This window comes from Gorilla gorilla, chromosome X (genome assembly GCF_029281585.2).
Source record: "Gorilla gorilla gorilla isolate KB3781 chromosome X, NHGRI_mGorGor1-v2.1_pri, whole genome shotgun sequence".
NCBI classification, from domain to species: domain Eukaryota; kingdom Metazoa; phylum Chordata; class Mammalia; order Primates; family Hominidae; genus Gorilla; species Gorilla gorilla.
In genome coordinates this window covers 144,151,156-144,173,002 of record NC_073247.2, presented here as the reverse complement: position 1 = coordinate 144,173,002, position 21,847 = coordinate 144,151,156, and the positions used below count along the sequence as shown (strand labels likewise).

Sequence of the window (21,847 nt, the reverse complement as noted above, 5' to 3'; positions counted from 1 at the left end):
AATAGGCAACTGACAGATAAAACAGAACCAAGACTGTCTCCCCCTTTTTCCCAATTCTTGAGGCCTCACTTTAGTGGCATGTGACATTTACTTCATCTTTGAAATGATAAAACATTTAAATATGTTTCACTTATTTCTCCCCAAATTTTCCTATTGTCCCACTAAAGAAATACCTTTAAAAAGTGACATTGCTTCCAAGTCAGAGATTTAAAAAAAAAAGACAGAAGGAAAGAAGGAAGGAGGAAAGGAGGGAGAGAGGGAGTGGGTGAAGAAAGAAAGAAGTTAAGAGACACCCATTGAGAAAGGCTTTTCATTCTGAAATACTTCAGCTCCAATAATAATGTATTTGTAACAAAAACATAAGGAAAGTGTAATGAATAGAGTAACATACTCATGAAAAGAGGGTAATATAGAAGAGTGGGATTCCTCCACCCCCAAGAGAGAATTGTTTGTGCCATTTTTATCGCATATTTTTCATTATAAACTCCTCTGCTTTCGTTGAAGCAAAAATGAATAGCTGTGATTAATTATGGCCCAGAGAAGTCTCATTCTCCCCATGGAACTTGCTCTTCCTCATTTTCAACAGCACCACTAAACATGCACCACTAGTTACCTTTGATCTCCCTACTGTTCACAACCTCCAAGCAGGCGTCAAGTCCTAGGTCCCCCACCAGCACAACTACCCATGCCTCTGTAGTTATGGGAGAGAGAAGATTTGTAAACTCCTTGTGGGCAGTTTCCATGGCATAATCTTCTTCATTTCTTCCACAGTATCTAGCACAGTTTTTACTTTTATGCAGGAGAGGTATTAAACAGTATGCCTTCTTTTATCAGGCTACAGGAGCAAATGCAATTCAGTACATTTTCCTATTTAGTGTTGCCAGAAAACTCACAGCTACCTTTTGGGCCCAGCTGCAGCAATTAACCTTAGTCTAGAATTTTGAAGTTTTGATACAATTATATCCATTGTTCCACCTTCCCCATTATATCAGTCTTTACAGTTACTGTAATAATCTTACTTCAAAAATATCTTTCTTGAAGGTCATTTTGAAGCCTTTTGGGAAGAATGTAATTGTCTAAGTAGTAAGAGAGCAAGTCAACAAGAGAAGGGGCTAATTCCATTTCTGCATTTCTTATTTGCAGCTTATAAGGCTATCTGAGTGATTTTCATTTGGACATGTTAATGTATTCCAGGCATTCCAGTATGGTTAACTGGGGGCCTCAGTTTAAAATGGGCTTCCAGTGATACTCAGAAGTAAACCAGATGCAGCTGGGGCTACTCGTAAAACAGAAAGGAATAAATAACAAATACTTGAAACTCCTTAGACGTTTACTTTTTTTCATTAGGAAAAAAGGAGAAAGGGTTGTATGAGATGTGTTTTTTCCTTACTTCCTCGCTGCAGGGTGCAATTGATGAACTTGTATTCAGTGCTTGTTTTGAGGTTTAGTAATCTATTGATACTTCAGCTTTTGATCATCTGTGCTGAAATGCTGTGGTCAGCATTAAATTGTTTGCCTAATCGATGTGGAAAGTATTTTCCTCCTTTTAGCTTGTCTTTTTCTAGGTATCTTTTTTTTAGGGGTGAGGAGAAGGGGTAATGTTCTCAAATGATTGGGATTTCTGTAGTGAGTAAAGGTGTGAGTTTATTGGAGAGCTGAGGGGCAGTTTTTAAAGAATCCTTTATTCGTTCAAATTTGGGTACACAGAAAACATTTAGAAAACACTCTGGAAATGTTTATACAGCAAATGTAAGCAACATACAATACAGAGCTCTCATATACATACTTACCATCATAACTAATAGCCCTACTTTGTAAACAGAAAATGAATGTGTTTCCTAGGAGTAGTAGAATAGATTTTGAGAAGGCCAATCCTTCTTCATGACCTAGACCGGCCTTCTTTTACGTGGCTGCTAACATCATTACTGATATCAGAGATGTAGAATTAAGGTGTCCAAATTTCTTCAGTATGACCTTTTGGAAACTGAATTATCAGTACCATAATAAAATGCGTAGCAAATAACTAAATGCATTGTCGGATAGGACAATATTCCCTTAGAGCAGGGGTTCTCAAAAATGTGGCAGACTAGCAACATCAACTTCACCTGGACACATTTAGAAATGTAAATTATCACCTCACCCACACCTACTGAATCAGAAACTCTGTGGGGAGGCCTGGCACTTTGTGTTTCAAGAAACTCTCCTGGTAATTCTGGCAAACACTGAAGTTTGGGAACCATTAGTTTAGAGAAAACCATAATTGGTTTAGCAGGGTGTCAATTAAGGATGATGTTTCAAAGCTTCATAATTCTCAGGATTCTGTGTTGTTCCTCTAATGCCTCCTCCTTCCTCACCACTTGTTCAAACGGCCCTTTCTTGATATATATTCAGATCTGTTGGAAGGGAAATGATGTCTATTCTGGAAGACTTAATGTTTCTTTGGGAGACCTATTATATTTTCCCTCCAAGGAGCATCACAATGCTTTTTAGCTGAGAAAAGGCTCTGAGAGGTATTGCATGAAAGACAGTTTAGTTCTGTTAACTGTGTGTTAGTGTAGTTTAGTTCTGTTTAACCCAAGAATTTCTCTAAATCCTTTGATCACAGAACCCTATCTTTGTGGAGCATAGAGAAACTTATGGAATGCTACATAACAGGTGACTGGGTAAGAATCATGCTGGTGTCTAAATGTGTGGAACCCAAAAGAAATGAAGTTATTTTAATTATTTGACTATTATAACCCTTTGAAAGGATTAGTGACTTTTTTGTACCCTGAAAGGCGTATTGTAGGTGTTGCTAGCTGCCACACGTGGACCTTCAAATTTTCATATGTAGCAACTGTGAGAACAAAAGGGTGTGTATATGTACACACATACACACACACACACACATAGTATATTCAGACATTTCACATTTATATGAGTCAATCTTCACTTCCATAAGGTTAGCCTATTAAAATGAAAAATAAGAAAAATGAAAAATTAGCTCAAACATTTATAAACAGTTTTCTAATGAGATTCAATTTTATTATTTTACCAATTTATTTAAATGATATTTAAAATCACTTCACTACAATTTTTTTAAATATTTTAAGCACCATTAACATCTTTTATAGTCTCTTATTTGGCTTTGTCTTTCTAACTTACCAGGAAAAAATGACTTGCCTGCTTTCTTGTTATCATTTTAATATATGTTATAAGTAAAATGTAACAGTACCCATGGCAAAATTAGAATAAAAATAGTACCAACTAGAGTGTGATGCTCTATGCTTTTTTATATAATACAAATGACTTTGAATGTTTCATTCATTATGATTTTAAAGTGGATGTTCGTTATGCTAAATCTTAAAGAAGCTTGTGATGGTAAAAGAGTGTCTCTTGACTAGATAAACTAGTCTCCTAAGTGGGCACTGGCTTATTACCACTTGAAAAGAAGCAATAATTCTTTTCTCCTTTTAGTTATTTAGGAAGATGAGATTAAAGCTTGGATATGCTTCCTTTATCCTCTGCCTTTTCGCCTAGAATACTACTAAGTTGTGGGAACAGCGACTGTTTGACAATAATATCCAGTTCTAATAAGAGAAGTGTCCTCAGTTTCCTAACATTATACGTATATAAATTCTCTCCCTAGGCACATAGTAATTTATATTACTCATATAATTGGTAATTACTCTATGATAATATATTACCTCTTTTAGGGAAGTAGAATGATTTAAAGTAGTTATAATCTGTCAAAGTTATTATACTTAATTCTCGGGAAATATTTTAGTTCTGTTGTAAAGAACTAATAAAGAAAAATATATTTTTTACATTTTGTACTGATTTTACTTCCAAAACAGACTAAATTTTACTTTGTTCCTTTTTTCTTTCAAAGCACCTAGAAAGTATGTAGGGGCAGGAATTATTTCTAGAGAAGTTAACACGATTGGAGAATAATTTACCGATGATCTAAAACTAAATAGAATTAAGGGCACTTGAATCTCAGCTTAGCACTCTTTCTAATAAAATACTGTGTTCCTATTGAAACTTAAATTCATTTCTTCTTGGGAACAAATACATTAGAGGACAGAGTATGAACAGCCTGTGACCTGCTTCCGAAACAGTTGATTCATATAACAGTGTTGTTGTTATTATTTTCCCTATTATATTGTCTTTAGAAGTATTAGTATACTTTTGAATTCTGCATCTTCAGTTGTCTAGTCACTTTTTATTTTTTCTGAGACAGGGTCTCACTCTGTTGCCCAGGCTGGAGTGCACTGGCAAGATCATGGTGAGAGACAGGACTAGCTGGATTTCCTAGGCCGACGAGTAATCCCTAAGCCTAGCTGGGAAAGTGACCGCATCCACCTTTAAACACGGGGCTTGCAACTTGGCTCACACCCGATCAATCAGGTAGTAGAGAGCTCACTAAAATGTTAATTAGGCAAAAACAGGAGGTTAAAAATAATAGCCAATCATCTATCGCCTGAGAGCACAGAGGGAGGGACAATGATGGGGATATAAACCCAGGCATTCCAGCCGGCAATGGCAACCCCCTTTGGGTCCCCTCCCATTTTATGGGAGCTCTGTTTTCACTCTATTAAATCTTGCTACTGTGCACTCTTCTGGTCCATGTTTGTTACGGCCTGAGCTGAGCTTTCACTCGCCATCCACCACTGCTGTTTGCCGCCGTCGCAGACCCGCCGCTGACTTCCACCCCTCCAGATCCGGCAGGGTGTCCGCTGCGCTCCTGATCCAGCGAGGCACCCATTGCCGCTCCCGATCGGGCTAAAGGCTTGCCATTGTTCCTGCATGGCTAGTGCCCGGATTCGTCCTAATCGAGCTGAACACTAGTTGCTGGGTTCCACGGTTCTCTTCTGTGACCCATGGCTTCTGTTAGAACTATAAGACTCACCGCATGGCCCAAGATTCCATTCCTTGGAATCCATGAGGCCAAGAACCCCAGGTCAGAGAACAAGAGGCTTGCCACCATCTTAGGAGCTCTAAGAACAAGGACCCCCGGTAACAATGGCTCACTGCAGCCTCAGCCTCCCGGGCTCAGGTGATCTTCTCATTTTAAAAAGCTGGGGAGAAACCTAAATGATAAATCACAGAATAGAATTGATGTGTTTATTTTATTGGCATGTTTACATGATGTAGCCACATATTAATTTGTATTTGAAACCCTTTAGTTTTATTTTGTGAATAATGTTTGCTTAACCAAAAATAAATTGACAATGAAAAGAAAAGAAAAGAAAGAAACATAACTTGTACATTTGAAGCACTGAAAAAGTCAAACCCTAGTGCCTAGGGCCGCAGATCATCACCTCCACTTTGCAGTATCTCAAAATATATCTACTTTACGGTCATTTAACTAAAACCTCCTCTGAAACTGAGCTTTCGGTGGGGTAGTCTTTTGTGAAATGATGTGTGCAGTTCATGTGCGTTCTCATTTGCCTTTGTCCTTAGGGGAATGAAATGCTTCAGAAGAACACTTTGTACCATTTTGTGTTAAGGTTGATCTTTTCTCATCATTTGGAGACTTTCTCTGCTTTGTGATAGTGTCGAACCTACAGCACTCAACTTGTCATCTGAGTAAACTTGCTTCTGAATGGCACTATGGTGTTTTTAAAAGATTCTTCTCTTAGGGAGGTGATGATAGTCATGAAGTTCACAGACCACCTCTTTTGTTGAGTCCTACTTCTATCGGTTCTCAATCTCCATGGGATATTGCTGGACTGTTACTTTTGTCAAGTCATGGCCGTTTATGCTTAAGCCCTCATGACCCAACTCCTGATAATTGGACATTGCTTCTCCCAAACCAACTAGCGAAATGCTACTGTGCAAACATTTACTAAAAAGCTGTATTAACAGATAACATGTTTATGCTAATTGTTCTGCTTCAGGAATTATGGAAGGCTATTTCTAACATTTGGTTACCTAGGGCCAGGTACAGTGGCCCTCACCTATAATCCCTAGCACTTTGGGAGGCTGAGGCAGGTGGATCGCTTGAGCCCAGGAGTTCTAGACCATCCTGTGCAACACGGGGAAACCCCATCATTACAAAAAATACAAAAATTAGCTGGGCATGGTGGTGTACACCTGTAGTCCCAGCTACTCGGGAAGCTGAGGTGGGAGGATTACCTCAGCCTGGGGAAGTTGAGGTTACAATGAGCTGTGATGGTGCCACTGCACTCCAGCCTGGGCAACAGAGTGAGACTCTATCTTAAAAAACAAAACCAAACAAACAAACAAAAAGAAACACATTCAATTGCCTTGTCTTATTCATTCTCAAGCCATCCAAGATCCCTGGGTTTTTAACAAAATAAATTTGCCATAAAATTGGGCTAGTAACTAGTGTCTGGACATACCTAACAGCCAGTTGATATGCAGTCTTTGTTATAATCTTAGAGGGAAAGTGTGGCCCAGACAGTATAAATATTTGAACCAGCTCATTCCTCTAGTTAGAACTATCACAGTATTATGAAGCACAGTATCTTGATTGAGTATGAGCTCTGGACACAGAGCACGTAGGTTCAAATCCCAGCTCTGCTACTTATTAATTATGTCAGCTTGGGCATGCGTCTTCACTTCTCAGTGCCCCCGTTTCCTCAATTGTGAAGATTAAATGAGTTAATGCATATGAAGCACTTTGAACAATGCCTGGCACGTGGTAAATCCACAATAAAGTTAGCCATTAATATTAAGGTGGACATGGTGTGAAAAAATGGAAACCAGTTTACAGTATTCTAAAAATCTCTCAAATTAGTTTTGTTTTTATGACTAGTTTTGTTTTTAAAATTAGTTTATGTTTTATGACTACTTTCATGATATTAATAGAAAATATAATTTTACAGGGGCCTCAACCTGGTGTCTAAATGTGTATCAACAATTGTCTCATGCCAAGTAACATGAGCTAAAGCTGTATATACAATATCTGCAGCTTATTCATAAGTGATCTGAATTAGTTAACATGAAAAGGATCATTTGACCTTATATGCAAGAGTCTAGTATACCAAGTCAATGCAAAACATGAAACAATGTAAAACCAAATTAATAGTCTAGTTATCTTTAGTAGAAAAATGAGTGTAAAAGATTAGCACACTGATGTTTTACACTACCTAGTTTCTTTCGCTCTATCCACTTTGTCAAAATCTTTGAGAATGGAATTTGATTTACCTTATATAACAGACATAAACTGACTTATTTTTTTTTCAGAAAGACATGTTTTCTGAAGTTTTCTAATTTTATCTTGATTTTGAGGGAAAGCACAATGGAGCTAGATTTATTTTATTTATTTTTCTTCACCAAAATAAGGATTCCGCTAATTAAAAGGCACTGACTAGAATATCACCATGGCCTGAATGACCCCAGAAATTTTTTGTGCTTAATAGAAAGGATGCACATTTTTAATGAACACTACATCCTTAGACATGTACTGCTCTTCTAATAAGTCTTGTTCCAGCTGTTTAAATTGACTAAGGGAGTACAGTTCATAGATTTTGAAGCTAACTAATTAACTCTCTGTTCTTTGCTTTATTTTTTTCTTGTTTTGGGTGTGGAGATATGCATCCTTTGGCAGTGGTCATATTTCAACTTCTTCTCTGTAAGGCCATGAGACATTTATGGTTGAGGCATTGATTTATTTTAAAGCAAAAAGCCTCCCTCTATCACTATTTTCTTTAACCCCATTTCTAGTTACATTGTTTGTGGAGGGCCTTGTTTAGTTCTTTAAATATTGGGAACAGTTTCATCATCATTAAATATTAACTGCTCACTGGAAGCAGAAGCTGAGCTTAATTAAGGTTGCAGTATTTACTAAATTAGACTGGGAGAGGAACATTTTAAGATACACACATATATGAAAGAGAGAGAGAGAGAGAAAGAAAAATAAATATTTTAAAGTAATCTCAGCAGTTTCATTAGAGCTTTGTCAATTGTGTTCACATATCTGAAACATTTCATCCCAAAATGAAAGTTACATTTTGGATGAAACTTAACATACTTGGTAGATATTCAGGCCAGGCAGAATGGATCTTTATTTTTAGAAGAGAAAGCATTTGTATCAATACCTTGTTTTCATGTCTGTAGAACAAAAACAAACAGTAAGTTGGCCTAATTTTCAGATGCTTTTTAAAAGAATCACTTGGCTAAAAATGCCACTTAAATACACAATACATTTAGAGTTTGGAATTTTCCCTGGGCATATGCCTGATAGTCTAAATTACATACAATTATATTTTATTTGTAATTGATAATTATTATGGGAACATAACAGTTGTGCATATTTGTGGGATATGTGTGATATTTTGATACAGGCATACAATGTGTAATGATCAAATCAGGGTAATTGGGATATCTATCACCTCAAACCTTTATCATTTCTTTGTGTTAGGAACATTCCAATCCTACTCTTTTAGTTATTTTAAAATATACAATAAATTGTTATTAACTATAGTCACCCTATTGTGCTACTGAATACTAGACCTTATTCCTTCTATGTAACTGTATTTTGTACCCATTAACCATCCCCTCTTTATAAACCCCTTCTCACTACCCTTTCTAGCCTCTGGCAACGATCATTCCACTCTCTATCTCCGTGAGTTGAGTGGGGTTTTTTGTTTGTTTGTTTGTTTTTTGTTTTGTTTTAGCTCTCGCATATTAGTGAGAAACGTGCAGTATTGATCTTTCTGTGCCTGGCGTATTTCACTTAACATAATGTTCCCCACTTCCAATCATGCTGTTGCAAATGACAGAATTTTGTTCTTCTTTATGGTTGAATAATATTCAGTTGTGTATATGTACCACATGTTCTTTATCCATTCTTCCATTGATGGAAACTTAAATTGATTCCATATCTCGGCCATTGTGAATAATGCTGTAATAAACACAGGGGTGCATCTCTTTGAAATACTGTTTTCCTTTAGGATAGATACCCAGCAGTGGGATTGCTGGATCATATCATAGTTCTATTTTTAGTTTTTTGGAGAACCTCCATACTGGTTTTTTAAATATATATATATAGTGGCTGTGCTAATTTACATTCTTACCAACAGTTGCCTACTTTCCTACAATTTTAATAACAAGTTAGCACAAAGGTTTCAATAGAACTTTTGGTGATGAAATGTATATTTTCCCTAACAAAATATAAACTTAGTCCATGCCTCAAAAGTATTTTAATGGCAGTCCATGTCACCAAGTAAAAACTTTCTGCATGGAAATTCCATTTTTGGTGTTAGGTTGGTAGTAGGGTAGGAGTGTGAGGAAAATGCTTATTCTGAAGTGGAGACATTTGACCTCATTGGGGGATTGAAACATAATTTCACACTGATTAATTCACCCTGTAAACAATCATTTTGATACAATGTTTTACATTTCTTTATCTGAAAGAAGAGTCATGTTTAACAAAAGAGGAACTGATTTTCATCTTTGTACCGCTAATTTCAAAATGCAGAGGTAAATCAATAGCTATATCTACCCTTTATATAAAGTTTGAGTGGAGAGATATGTGGCTGGTTATAAAGAAATAATTATTTAATTTATTCTGAGCAGCACACTGAGCCCTGCAAAGATAAATTGTTTAAATCTGAACAATAATCAGTGCCTTTCTCACCTTATACTCTTCATATACATTTGTAAGATATTTTTGCAAATTAAATTCTTCTTTGAAACTTTTCATTTTACTTAGAGACAGGAAATTTAATTTTGCCAAGTGAAAACCCCAAGGTTTAAGGTTAGTGCAAAACTAAAACCATTTGGAATTGAGGAGATTGCCCAATACCTTCTGACTTCCCAGGTTTCAGTACAGCGAAAACTCACTTGAGACCCTTAAGTCATGGAAAGCCTAAAATAATTAGCATGGTTTCAAGGGGCAGAAGTCACAATGTAGGAAAGCCAGTTAGGCAGAGAAGGCTTGACGTTCTTATTTCAGAAGTTCCCTGACTAAAGCCTTCAAATGAAAGAAGAAAGCCACGGCAACCATTTGGAAAGATCTGACGAAACTTACAGCTTTGAAAAGGGGTGTTGGGAAGGTGATTGTGGGATGTTACTTTGCAATCATAGGAAAATATCCATCTTGTTAGCTTTTGGGAGATCAGGGATGGGCAAAAATGGCATTTCAACAGAAGAGCCATTTTTGGGGTATCCACTCTATTTTTCTATTTAAGAGAAATCAAAATGAAAATACTAAGGAAAACTTGACCTGTAAAACACCATACAACTTGGTTTAAGCTTTAGTTTCTTTACCTATAAAATGAGGAAGTTGGATTAGATCAGTATTTTCCTAAGGGTGTACTAAAGAGAGATGTTAACGGGAATATGATGAAAAAAGGGGGGATGGTTTGTGAGTTAAACAATGTTGGGAAATGCTGGGTTAACAAAGGTAACCAGGTTTCTTTACTTTAGGACATGTGAGAGCCTTTATCATACTCTTGTGTATTGTCAGCCTACAAGAGAGGAATATAAAGTGACATTTCTTATACCCGATTGACCAGTGAACCCAGCTTTTGAGGTTCCTCTCTTGGGATTAGTTGTCAGTGGTACACACTCTGGCAAATGCTGGACTAAATGATCTCTAAGAGCCCTTCCAGCTTTACTATTTGATCTTTCTATGATATGCCCATAAACATATAAACTTCCCCAGAGCAGCACAATTTTACTATTTCTGACCTTACTAATTCTTAATCTTTGATCATTCCAATGAAAGAGTCTGCATTCTTAATGAAAAAATAAATTTAGGACTGTGTCTAGCAATTGCTTAAATGTTCACAATTGTAATGTGAGGCTATTGTGGATTGCCATTTTTCTCGAATATATTATTTGGTTCATTAGAATTAGCCATACCTCTCTACTTTGTGCTCTCTTTTAATGTGAGTAATCAAGGATTGACTGAAAAAGATATCTATGCAAATAATGGCTATTCATCTGCATGCTGTGAATCTGTACCTTTATAGCGCTTATGTGTGCATATAGAAACATGATGCTAAGTAGTTATTTCCCTGCACTTTAATGATTGACTTTTACTCGAATTTGAGTATTCCAAAGACAGGGCTGAAGGAAAAAAAAAAAAAAAAGATTAACCACCCCTCACCTCTGCACACATAAATAAAAACCTTAAAAAACTTAAAAGCCTCATCTTTATGTAACACCTCATATACTCAAAAATCTGTTCTGTAAATTCGGAGTTACGGGTTAGGCAGGTATTGGTCACACACCATCCCCCTCTTCATCCTAGCCTAAAGGGGGAGCTCCAGCGGACATCGAGGGTATTTAAATATACTGTTGCGCCACCGGTGGGTGGGAAGGTGGAGTGGCTGCCAGGGTAGCGAGCCGTGTGAAGCTTTTGGTGGGAGGAGCTATGGATCAAAAATTGCTGTCTCCAACAGTCAACTTCCTTAAATTTCCTTGCAGCTGATCAGGTAAGCTGGGGCTGAGAGTGTCTTCTACTTTACTCTGGGCAAATGAAGGCCTGGGAGAGCCTGGGCTGATTCCATGGAGAGAGCTTCTAAGAATCTTAAGGTAAAGAGGTAAAATGGGTTTTCAAGGATTTGCCTTTATTGAGCTCAACTTATCAAGGCAGAAGAACAGAGCGGGAGAGGGCTGCCAGATAACATATTGTATGGGGCATACTTATACTAAAAAAATTTTTTTCACTGTTTATCTGAAATTCAAATTTACCTGGGAGTCCTGCATATTTATTTGATAAACCTGGCATCTCTAGAGAGGATCCTAAGCAGAAGCCCTAGCTGGGGAATAAAGGGGGCAAGCAGCTGGTACCCTCTTTGTCCTGGCTTCTAAATCGTTGTGGCAAGTGAGTGGATGGGGTGTCCAGAAAAAGGAGGTAAAGAAGCCTAGGAGCAGGAGATTTGACTAATGGGTCAGAGAGAAACACCTCCTTATGTTCTTTCTTAATGAAGTCCATGTAGAAGGAGCTTTTTGAAGTTATATGATTTTCTGTGTGTTTTATTTCTTAGAGTAACAAATTCAGTACCATTACTTTTTCTCTCCCTTTTTTTCCATTCTTGATGACATTTTATGTTGGCAGCTATCAGCTGCTCTAAAGACAGCGTCTAGTAATACTTTGCATGAGGAATGCCTTCTGACTTTTGATAACTTGGTACCAATGTGCTTCGTTGTGTTTGGGTTTTAATTTTATTCTGGTTGGCTGGTTTGTAAATAGATGATGCATTTTTGAAGAGCTTATAATTGACCAGTCATTCAGTTAATATTTTTCTACAGTGATGGACAGTATTCGATGAGAACCGAGGTAAAAAGTGTGTAAGTGGGGTGGAATAGGGCAGGAAGTAGATTTGGGTTATTAGTGAGGCAGGCTTGCTTTCACTGTGAACAACTTCTGGGATTTTTAGTGTTATTTGCTGTTCAAAAAATTTCTAAGAAAAAGATCAAGCTCATGATCATTTGAAAATAAATGTTTAACGTAAACAAAGCTAAGCGTGGGTCATGAAGGAAAGCCGCAAACATTTTTCTTGTAAGAAGGCATATGCATTAGAGAGCCACAAGAAGGCCCCACCTGCTGTGATTTTCCTAAAGCCACCTTTGTCTTAGTAGCTTCAGGGAATTTGACTTGCGGCTTGTTCAGAGAAATTCAGGATGGGGGGTGGGGCAGTTTGAGAACGCAGTTTTTTCCTAAACTGACCCTGGAAATGCAGGGCCCTCCTGGGCAGGTCCAGGTGCTGATTAGATATGGATCTGCTGCTGGCTCCTTTATTTGTCCGGTGGGGCCCTATATCCTGAGAGCCTTTGTGGCCAGAGACCCCTTGGAATCAGACCAGAGTTTCTGTCTGTGGGTCTCATGGATTCATGTCACTTCTGGTTAAGTTATACTAAATTACCAGGATGTTTCAGCCGTAATGGTCACATATTCCTCAGGGTCTATATTCATAGGAAAAAAAAAAAAGTTAGGAACTAGCTATTTTCTGGACCTGAATAGAATAACGGTTCATTTGGAACAGACAACCAGGGGCAGCCTCAGTCATGTGTTGACTATTGTTCTCTTCTTGGAGGGAGAAGAAAGAACTTATGAAAGAAAATAGCAAGAGAAGCACTTAGGTTTCTAAGGTAGACTTAGTGTTATGCCCTATAAAATTATTCTCACAAAGTTCAACAAACGTGTATGGCAGGGCGGCTATTCATCAGGCACACACACATCCCTGGAGATTCAAAGTGGAGGAAGATGTAGTTCTGCCGTTATACAGGCTCAAAGTCTAATAGAGGAGACAAGCATGCAAACAATTTATCGATGTACACAGTGATAAGAGCTACGATAAAACTGAGTACAAGGTGCAGTTGGAAACACAAAGGAGGGAGAGATAAATGGGGACAGGAATGGGGAGATGGTTCCAGGAAAATCTTTACAGAGGAAAAGTGATTTGAACTGAGAATCCATATTGGGTAGTGAAAGTCTGGAAACTTGGCTTGTGTGCTTACTGAGCTGCTTATGAATTAGGACAAGTCACCTCACCCCTTTGGCCTTCACATTCTCTGTAAGATAAAGGTGCACAAGATGTTCCCTACAATCCGATTCAGCCCTAAACTGTTTCCATCCTGGGAATCAAGTTATCTTAGTGGGCTATTTCAGAACAAAAGTGTGATTGTTGAGCCCAGTACTCCCTTTGTCATTGGGAGATCAAAATGTAAAAGTTCTCTAGAGGCAGATAGGCAAGAAAATTCTTCTGCTCTCACCCCAGCTTCTCGCCTATTCAAACCTGTTATCTGGTTTGCGCCAAAGTCATTGCCCTGTGTATGTGTGTATGGGATGTGTCAAGAAAACAGAGTTGGGACAGCATGAAGAAGGTGGGTACAGTGCTGGCTGCAATGGTGGGGGGTACTTGGCTGGCCCTCTCCATGGGGTCAACGTTCAGCCTCATTAATTTTGCCTTCATTATATTTAAGAAATGGTTTATTAAAGACTTTTCCCTCTAAATTTCTTGCCTGCATCTCACATTTAACTTAAAAGTTGTATGCAGAATTTTAAGGCTGCTCTTTGTGCATTTATATCAATATTTATAGATGATACAATATTTGGAGGAGAAAATGATGCAGATTATCCATTTTTGTAAAGACAGAATTCTAAGAGGAAGAAAGTGGGAAATTTGCCAGTAGAATGCCGATATCTGGCTAATAACTCGTTGTATGTTGATCTTGACTCAGGTTTTTCCTAGCTTTAATAAATCTGTGATGCTTGCAGGAACTAGCCAAACTGGTACATATGATTTGTAATTCTGAAATCACTGTTACTTCCTCTGAGAAGCCATGTCTGTGCATGTAAGTATGTTACAGTGGGGCACTATCATCAGAATTATTTCATTTAATCCATTATGATTAAAATGGAATAACAACATTTTTCTTCATAGAACAAATCATCTGTTGGGTGCCTTGATTTAACATTTAACTTAACTGTTGGCAGTCTAGCAGATCAGTGAGATTATGTATTTGAAAAGTAATCCAGTTATAATTGTATTTGAGAGAACATATTTAGGATTTTTTTTTCTCTCTAACTCCGTATGTATTTGAAGAAGCAAGTCATTCTGCAAACAGCTGTTTCTCTTAAGATACTGTGGCTGACAAAGGGTAATTTTCAGCCTCCCAGGTTCCTTTTCTTATTCTGATGTATGGTAGGGCTTTTTCTCATGAACATGAAGTACATTTCACAGGGTTTTTCTACCACCCAGTGCATGGGAAGTCTTGTGACAGACTCTGACTCTCATAACTCTCTAGACATAGGTGGGATTTGAATCTCTACAATGAGACTTTTCTCTCTTAGTCAAAGGCTTTGTATTCATTTGGGAGAAGCCTGAAGGTAGGAAGAAGGCAATAGATTGAATTTGGGAGGCTTTATAAATGTTCTGCAACGTATCCCTTTGTCTGTCATCAACTTCTTGATGCAGATGTACTTCAGAAATGTCATCGGCTATTTTCTCCCCCTGCTTGCTGCTTTTTGAGTGCATTTTTCAAAGACAGTCGATGGGAAAGGGGAGCTGGAAGATTCATATGATTCATAGGTGTAGTAGCACTTATTTCAGCAGAGAATCGCTTTCCTATTGAATCACTTTGCTATTTTCTTAACTCAGTAACACAGTGAAAGACCAGATGAGAATGACATGTTTTTTAAGTCCAAAAGGAAATGGAAAAGGAGGGAAATTGAGGCAAGCATAAATGAGCTTGCACTCTAATCGCTTCAACGTTTCTTTAATTTTGAGTGTATATGGGAGGGGGAGAGAGAGAGAGTTGATTTTCATGTCTTGACTCCCCTTAGCTGCTGATTTTAGTACGTAGCCTGCTCTGCCAGAGGATGGCGACTGTTGTAGGTACATTTACAGAGTCGTTTAAGGCATGCTCTGATACTTTGCACTAGTGTGAGCCAACTCTGAACCTGTGGGTCTAGATTGGAAGAAGGAGGGCTTGGGACACCATTGACTTGGCTAGGGAAACATGAAGGGTGATTTTTCAGAGCCAAGATGGCTGCTGGGCTATCACACCAAACTGTTATAGAACCAATGTGATAGGGTACCTTGTGGCCCACTCAGAGTGCTTAGGTGGCCTACAGAAATCATTGGAACCTTCCTAGTACAGAGTCATTGATTTTCCAAAGGACAAAAACAATAGATGATTACCTACTCCACTGGGACAGTCCCTCCCTAATCCCCACTCTATCCCAACCTTACATGCTTTACCAAAGCCTTAATTCTATACAAGGATTAAAAAACAAGTGTTAACAGATGTAAAAAAAACAAGTTTGTTCTCTCCCAAACACCAATTAAAGTATTTTGGCCTATAATTACGTTTGGGCCTCTTGAAGAATGAACGCTATGTAGAGGAGATTTATTATCACCAAGTGTTGTGTGTACAAATATATTATCCTGAGTTCTAAAGTTGTTTTGAAAAAACAGGGGCATAGTTTTCTTTTGAAATGTTGTATTGCACGGATAATATAGATATTAAATTACTTGGTCTCCTCATCTATTGTTTGGATAGAGAATACAGATTTTCATTTTATTTTATAAGCTTTCTGGAACATAAGCAGCAGTCTCTGGTTAGATGGTGTTGCTATGCATTTGCATTGTTATAGAATTAAATTATGGATTCAGTCATTCAAAATAGAAGCTTTATAAATCAGGTAAAATCTCATAACTAAGATGAATAAGTTTCTTTAAATCTCATGCTGCCTCATATTCCATACTTTAGTTTTATAGCCCAACTTGATATAATTTTTTAAAGTGTAATTCTCTTTTTTTCTATTTCTGTGTACTGTTTTTGCTCTGCTAAACTGTCATTATTTCCCAAGAAAAAGCTTAAGATAAGTTACTTTATGTAAAGGATAGTGATATAAAAGCACAAAGGCATGTTCACTTCTTTATCTGTATATTGGCAGGAAATGTGCCAAATACAGTGTGTTCTCTCCCTCCCTTTCTTCTTCTCTCTCTGATTACATTCAATGTAGATGATATTAAAACTCAATTGTAACAAATGGTGAAATTCCAATTATTCTTTTTTCTTTCTTTTCTTTAACTTATCTAATGTTTGGAATTCCTGAATATGAAAGACAGTCTTCATTATATAGTTGTTTTGGAGTTAAAAATTGTGTTCCATGCTTGTGTATGCTAATTGTCTAAACAAGCTATCTAGGTGGCTCTGCAATCCTTAAGCAATGCTGCTGAGCTGCATAATTTATTTTCCCCACTACTGCTGTCTAACTACCCCAAAGCATAGGAATTAGAGTGGTGGCCCTAACTGGGAGTATGCAGTAAGATGAAAAATAGTCAAATGAGAAGGAAGGTCAGTAATAAGTTATTTAGACCTGGTTAGGCCCAGGGTCTCCAAATGCAGCTGCAATTGGTAAAAAAAAAAAAAAAAAAAAAGACTGAAATTCAGAAGAGAGGTCAGGGGTAGAGATAGAGATTTAAGACCTGAGCAATTGTACAAATAGATGGAACTTTGAAACAACTTAGTCTCTCCAGGGAAAAGAGATTAGAGAGGAGAGCAAGAGGATTTAGAACAGGGCCTTGGGGAAATCTTTAATGTTAGGGTGTGGGAGGAGGAAGAGAAACCCTGAAGTAGAAGTATAAACTAGCATGCTTGGCTGTGGAAGTCACCAAGTGCCACTCCCTCCATCAGCTGTTAATTCTGAGCCAGATCACCTCAGTTATGTAGATGGAGAGTGGAGAATCTAGGAACTGAAGATCCTTGTGACTTTCTGCCTTGCTTCACATTGGTGGGTGTAAAAAGAAGCTTATGGTCTCTCTTAGGGGTACATTTATGGGGAAAAGACCCCAATTATTGTGATTTAGCACACACAGGGGTCTGCTTACACTCATTATATATGTTGAAATTGCGTAGCTATTCCTAGGCTACTTTTAAGAATTTAGGAGGATTAGGTTAACGTGATTCTTAACTCATACTACCAATAAATTATTCTTTCTCCAAGGTTTGCATAGAAATATAAAAGTACATAAAACTAAGATAGTATTTGATTTTGTAAATCACTTTAATTTAATTAAATGTAAATTGAGCAATGGGAAAAACAAAAAGACAAACTCGACAGAAAACAGTGATGTGTCTTTTAATTTCTCACCCTGACTTTAAAGTTATACTCAGCTTCTTGCCAGAGGAGGTAAAACAATAGAGCCACCTTGCCCTAGTGATCTAATATTTAAAAAGAGCAGTTGCAATGCATCTGGGTTTGCATTATATGTAGCTCTAGAAAAGTTTTGAAGGACACATCTTGATTCTCAGTGAAATTATAGGAATATTTTAATAACAACATAACTAAACAATGGAGAAGCCATTGCATAAACTGTGTAGGCATCATAAATAAGGAAAATGCAGATAGCATGTGTTGAATGAAAACACTTGGTGAACAAACTCATTTTTCTCTCGGGAATTCAGGTGGCCTAGCAGCTTGCACTCTTTGGTCCAAAAACAAAGTTGCCCTTTTGCTCCCCATCTTCCCCTTCCCCAATAACCTCACTTACTGTAAAGAATCTTAGCATCTGTGGGAAATAGAATTGTTTGCAGTTGTGCTTTCTTAAAAGGTTTATGGTGGACCTAGTAATCCAAATAAGAGAGAATCGTTAGCTTCTTTGTATACTGCTCATGAGTTCAACACAGTAATAGGTCACATTGTGACATCCTTTGCTGGTACATAGTAAACACCATAATCAGCAGCCATGCCAACATTTAGGTGACACCAAAAGCATGTTTGATTCCACGAAACTGACATACTGTCCTGTCTTGAAAGTGCTTAACATCAATAAAAAACATTGAATTAGCTGAGGATCCAAAATACACTTTGGTCTCCATCATGCAAGTGATCTAGGGCCATTGTCTCCGGAACCTAAAGAACAAAATGGCTGCCGGGCATAGGGATTTATTATTTCATTAACGGACTGTCAGTGAATTTCAGGGTGTTTCTCGCCTTATATGGATTCAAGATGAAGAGTTTTGGAGCTTAGATTGTCCCCAGATAATGGAGTCCAAAATTTATCTATTTGTGTATAGTTTTAATTTAATATTTTCCCTGTTCTTCATTGTTAGGGTCGGTGTACTCGAGAGAACTGCAAGTACCTTCACCCTCCTCCACACTTAAAAACGCAGCTGGAGATTAATGGGCGGAACAATCTGATTCAACAGAAGACTGCCGCAGCCATGTTCGCCCAGCAGATGCAGCTTATGCTCCAAAACGCTCAAATGTCATCACTTGTAAGTCGCAGCTATATTTTGAAAATTGCCGATAAAGATCAACAGTGGAATAACCTGGCAGGGACTTGGGGAAATTAGTTGCAACAGGATTTAGGACACAAACTAATATGTTCATTGACACTACAGAGCTGTGCACTTGAAGAGAGCAGTCAGGTGTGTTGCATTGAAAACCTGGCTGCATTTATGCATGAGTTCACTTTATAAAAGAATATGGATAAAGGAGCAGGGGCATTTTAAGATAAGGAGAGTTGATTATTATTACATGGAAACCTTTGAATTCTAGGACATTAATTCAAACAAATTTTCTTGTTCTTTGATGGGGGTTTTGTTGCTTTTTTTTTTTTTTTTTTTGGTGAGACAGAGTTTCACTCTTGTTGCCCAGGCTGGAGTGCAATGGTGCGATCTAGGCTCATTGCAACTTCTGCCTCCCGGGTTCAAGCAATTCTCCTGCCTCAGCCTCCCAAGTAGCTGGTATTACAGGTGCCCGCCATCACGCCCAGCTAATTTTTTTTGTGTGTTTTTAGTAGACACGGAGTTTCACCATGTCCAGGCTGGTCTCAAACGCCTGACTTCAGGTGATCCACCTGTCTCGGCCTCCCAAAGTGCTGGAATTACAGGCGTGAGCCCGGCCTGTTGTTGCTTTTAAACAAACTTTTTATTTTGAAATAATTTTAGATTTACAGAAAAGTTACAAAGGTATTAATAGTACAAAGAGTTCCTGTATTACCTTTCACCCAGTTCTCCCCACTGTTAACATCTTATATTACCCTGGTAGATTTGTCAAAAGCAAGAAACTGGAATCACACATCATTATTATTAACTAAACTCCAGACTTTATTCAGATTTCCCCAGGTTTTCTATTAATGTAATCTTTCTATTCCAGTGTCTGATTCAGGGTACCACAGTGCATTCATTTGAATTTTGCCTCCCCTCTCTTCTCTGCTGTGTGACCATTTCTCAGTTTTTCCCAATTTCCCATGATCTTGATGGTGGCTTTCCCTTAACTTAGCTACAGGGTTTCCCTATGCAGAAATTAGTAAGATTATGTCATTCTAGACTAATATCTACTATTTTGTGGACTTGCAAGTTTAAATGGATCCTTTATAAAGTAATTAAGCTATATCTGTTCATATTGTTCTATTGAAACTTCATCTTGTCCCTGTGCCTTAAAATATAAACTTTCATTTTGCTTTTACACCTCTTAGGGAGAATTGAAAACTGTCCCTTTTCTGCTGTAGTTCTTCAGGCCTCACATTTAGTTCAGTGGTGCCTCATTCTAATTCCAGCTGGCCTACTTCCTTTAAACTATTAACAGGATAAATTTGAAAATCCTGTTTTACCTTTATTTGTTACCCATTTAATCAGTGATAGAATGAACATATTGAAAGTTGAAATATGTATATAGTATTTAGATGCAATGAAAATGGGGAAGGACAATCAGCTGTCAGTAAAGCCTATCTCATTATAAAGTTAATTCTCAGAATTCAAGGATATCTGTGTTGATATGGAACCCTTTAATGAGTACATCTTTATGGATAAATGCAAAAACAGATGGGAGAGGCAATGATGAATCACTAAAGGTTTGCACCATACTCTTTTTCCAGAATGTCTAGACAGATTTAAGTAAAATAAATAGATGTCATCTTCTGTACTATTAGTTTACCAAAAAGTTTTGCCTTGGAACTCAGATTAATTATGTTGGTAAATTAGTTCCTAGAAGGTGAACTCCTCAAAGCTCCTCTCTGACCCTCAGTAATTCTTTACATCGTTGAACTCCTTGCGCAAACGCTTTTTCTGGGCTTTCACATACTGACGTATCTCAGTCCCTCCCTACTTCTAAGGGCAGAGGGAAGATAAAGTCTTTTGGATACTGAAAATTGTTATGAACAAAACCACAGAGAAGTGATCGTGCTTGGTAAGTCCAGAAAATGTGAGTGGGTGGGGAATAAAGCAAGGCAGCTTTTATTTTTTCCCCCAGCTTTATTGAGGTATAATTAATAAATAAAATTGTGTATATTTTAAAGTGTACAGCGTGTGATGATTTGTTAGACGTATACATTGTGAAATGAGATGACATCGATGAACCTGGCAGGCATTATGTCAAGTGAAATAAGCCAGACAGAGAAAAAACAAATACTATATGATCTCACTCATATGTGGAACCTTGAAAAAACTGAATGCATAGAAACAGAGAGTAGAAGGGTAGTTGCCAGGGGATGTGGGTGGGAGGGGATGGGGGAAGATGTTGGTCAAAGGTATAGCAAGGGAGATTTTAACTCACAATTATTACTCTCAGCTTCTCATGGGATGTCTCAATTTCAAACTGAGCAAAGAATAGGAAGCAGATTTCATTATCAGACACCTGAGCCCAGTGTTTCCTACAGAGCTGGAGCATTTATCTTTTCAAAGGTCGAGGGATAGCTTCAGGGTACTAGTGAAATGCCTTGTTTCAGGGAATCAGAGAGCAAGAAGTGGGGTAAAGTAGGGGTACAGAGGGAAGCCGTTCTATTCAGCCTCTGCTAGAGTCTCTCCATTCCAAGTCTCAACCCTTCAAGTGTTATTGATCATGCTGGCTCACACTGGAGAATAGGGAGTAGCTTTTTTGAGAATCCAATAAGAAATCCATTGTGCTTTCCAGCCTCTTCACCTGTGCTTTCTAATTTGATTCTCTATGCTTTCTATGTTAGAATATGTTTCCCTATCTTTTCTTCAATGAGGGTAATTTCAGATTTCAGATGACAGAAGATGACTGCTATGATTCACAGGAGTACAATTTATTTTATAGAATGTTACAAGATACAAAGCATTGCTTAGAAGACCCAAGGGAACAATTGGAAATTGCTTCTCTACCTTGTAGATTATTTAATGATAGCTGTTATGATGTGATGAGCCGATAAATGATTAATTCCTGCAGTTATTATGTGTACAAAAATCTAACTCCGAGATGGTTGATATGTTCCTCTTCTATGGTCTAAGGAAGCCACTTTGTAGACATGGTGTAATTGAGCTAGTGTGAGCAATTTTAAGTAACATTTACCAGTCTGATTTGGAAAAAAATTTTCTTTATTGTGGATCCTGATATTATTACAGAAGTAATATATGATTTTACTTAATTTCTCTGGTACCTACTCTCCCTCAAACAACTCTCTATCCC

General features: G+C 37.7%; 1 protein-coding gene and 1 long non-coding RNA gene across 24 annotated transcripts in view; one reads left to right on the top strand and one right to left on the bottom strand.

Moving 5' to 3' along the window:
- The window catches only part of LOC129530043 (uncharacterized), a 228,964-nt gene that overhangs the window by 7,910 nt on the left and 199,207 nt on the right, over positions 1-21,847 (bottom strand). The window lies entirely within an intron of this gene.
- MBNL3 (muscleblind like splicing regulator 3) overlaps positions 1-21,847 on the top strand; it is a 118,113-nt gene that overhangs the window by 65,252 nt on the left and 31,014 nt on the right. For 15 of the 23 annotated variants that reach the window (XM_063703039.1, XM_063703035.1, XM_055376293.2 and 12 more), the window contains one exon: positions 18,529-18,693. In XM_063703039.1, the coding sequence (XP_063559109.1) occupies positions 18,529-18,693 (165 nt within the window). Of the gene's footprint in view, positions 1-11,319; positions 11,494-13,536; positions 13,789-18,528; positions 18,694-21,847 lie in introns of those variants that run through there. The other 8 variants (XM_055376300.1, XM_055376295.1, XM_055376301.1 and 5 more) reach the window with 8 other exon arrangements.